Source organism: Oryzias melastigma, unplaced genomic scaffold (genome assembly GCF_002922805.2).
Source record: "Oryzias melastigma strain HK-1 unplaced genomic scaffold, ASM292280v2 sc02850, whole genome shotgun sequence".
Lineage (NCBI taxonomy): Eukaryota > Metazoa > Chordata > Actinopteri > Beloniformes > Adrianichthyidae > Oryzias > Oryzias melastigma.
This window is the reverse complement of record NW_023419421.1, coordinates 1-843: the sequence shown is the minus strand read 5'-3', so window position 1 is coordinate 843 and position 843 is coordinate 1. Positions and strand designations below refer to the sequence as shown.

Below are 843 nucleotides of genomic sequence, written 5' to 3'. Positions count from 1 at the left end.
CATCGTCATGACGGACAGTGAGAAGCGTCCTCAAGCTAAGAGGTGTGTCACACTGAGCACAAACACACAACAATAGACTCAATTCAAGCTTCCAAATATTTAGAAATTCACATAAATACTAACATATTTATAAGAATCCTCATCTATTGTTTGTTCTCTGGTTAAATTGTCTTTTTTCTCGTTGGTGCTTCTCTTCTACAGCCTGACCCGGTTCGTGGACAGCGTCGCCCCCTTCAGGCTGTATGATGAACAGCAGGAAGGCGCTTCAGTGCAGGAGCTGAGACAGAACGCCCCGTGGAAAATATCTGACAAAGAGTTTGAGGTGTTCAGGCTTAAGGTGTGTTTGTTGAAGTTAGCATGTCACTCTCATGCATATTATTTCTTTTTTGAGTCACTTCCTTCACTGCTCTCCTTCTGCAGTCTGAGAGGAAGATCCGGCTGAATGAAATCATCCGCAAGAACTCACAACACACTGCTCTGGTGCTCGTGTGAGTTTACAGTTTACTGAAGATAAAGTAGCGTTCACAAACACAGAGAAGTTACAAGTTAAGAGTCAATCTTTTGTTTACATGTCAACAGAAAGTCCTTGTTGTTGATGGAAATGTGTTTTCAGGAGCCTCCCTGTGCCGCACAGAGACTGCCCCAGCGCTCTGTACATGGCCTGGCTGGACACGCTGACCTGCGGCCTTCACTGTCCCGCCGTGCTCATCAGAGGAAACCAGCAGAACGTCCTGACTTTCTACTGCCAGTAAACCCTGAGGAGTTCTGAAGGAACTAGAACAAAACTGACATCCTGAGAACAACCAGAGAGACGAAAGCAGCAGCTGCATGACCAGAACGAAA

The 843-nt window shown here is 45.9% G+C and overlaps 1 protein-coding gene across 1 annotated transcript; it reads left to right on the top strand.

Annotated features, from left to right (window-relative positions):
• The first annotated feature begins 6 nt into the window (after positions 1–6).
• On the top strand, positions 7–834 carry LOC112141282 (solute carrier family 12 member 3-like). The gene is made up of 4 exons (XM_024264400.2): positions 7–42; positions 202–337; positions 421–488; positions 614–834. Exons 1-4 carry the CDS (start codon positions 8–10, stop codon positions 750–752), a joined length of 378 nt encoding a protein of 125 aa, XP_024120168.1. The 5' UTR covers position 7; the 3' UTR covers positions 753–834.
• Positions 835–843: the final 9 nt, after the last annotated feature.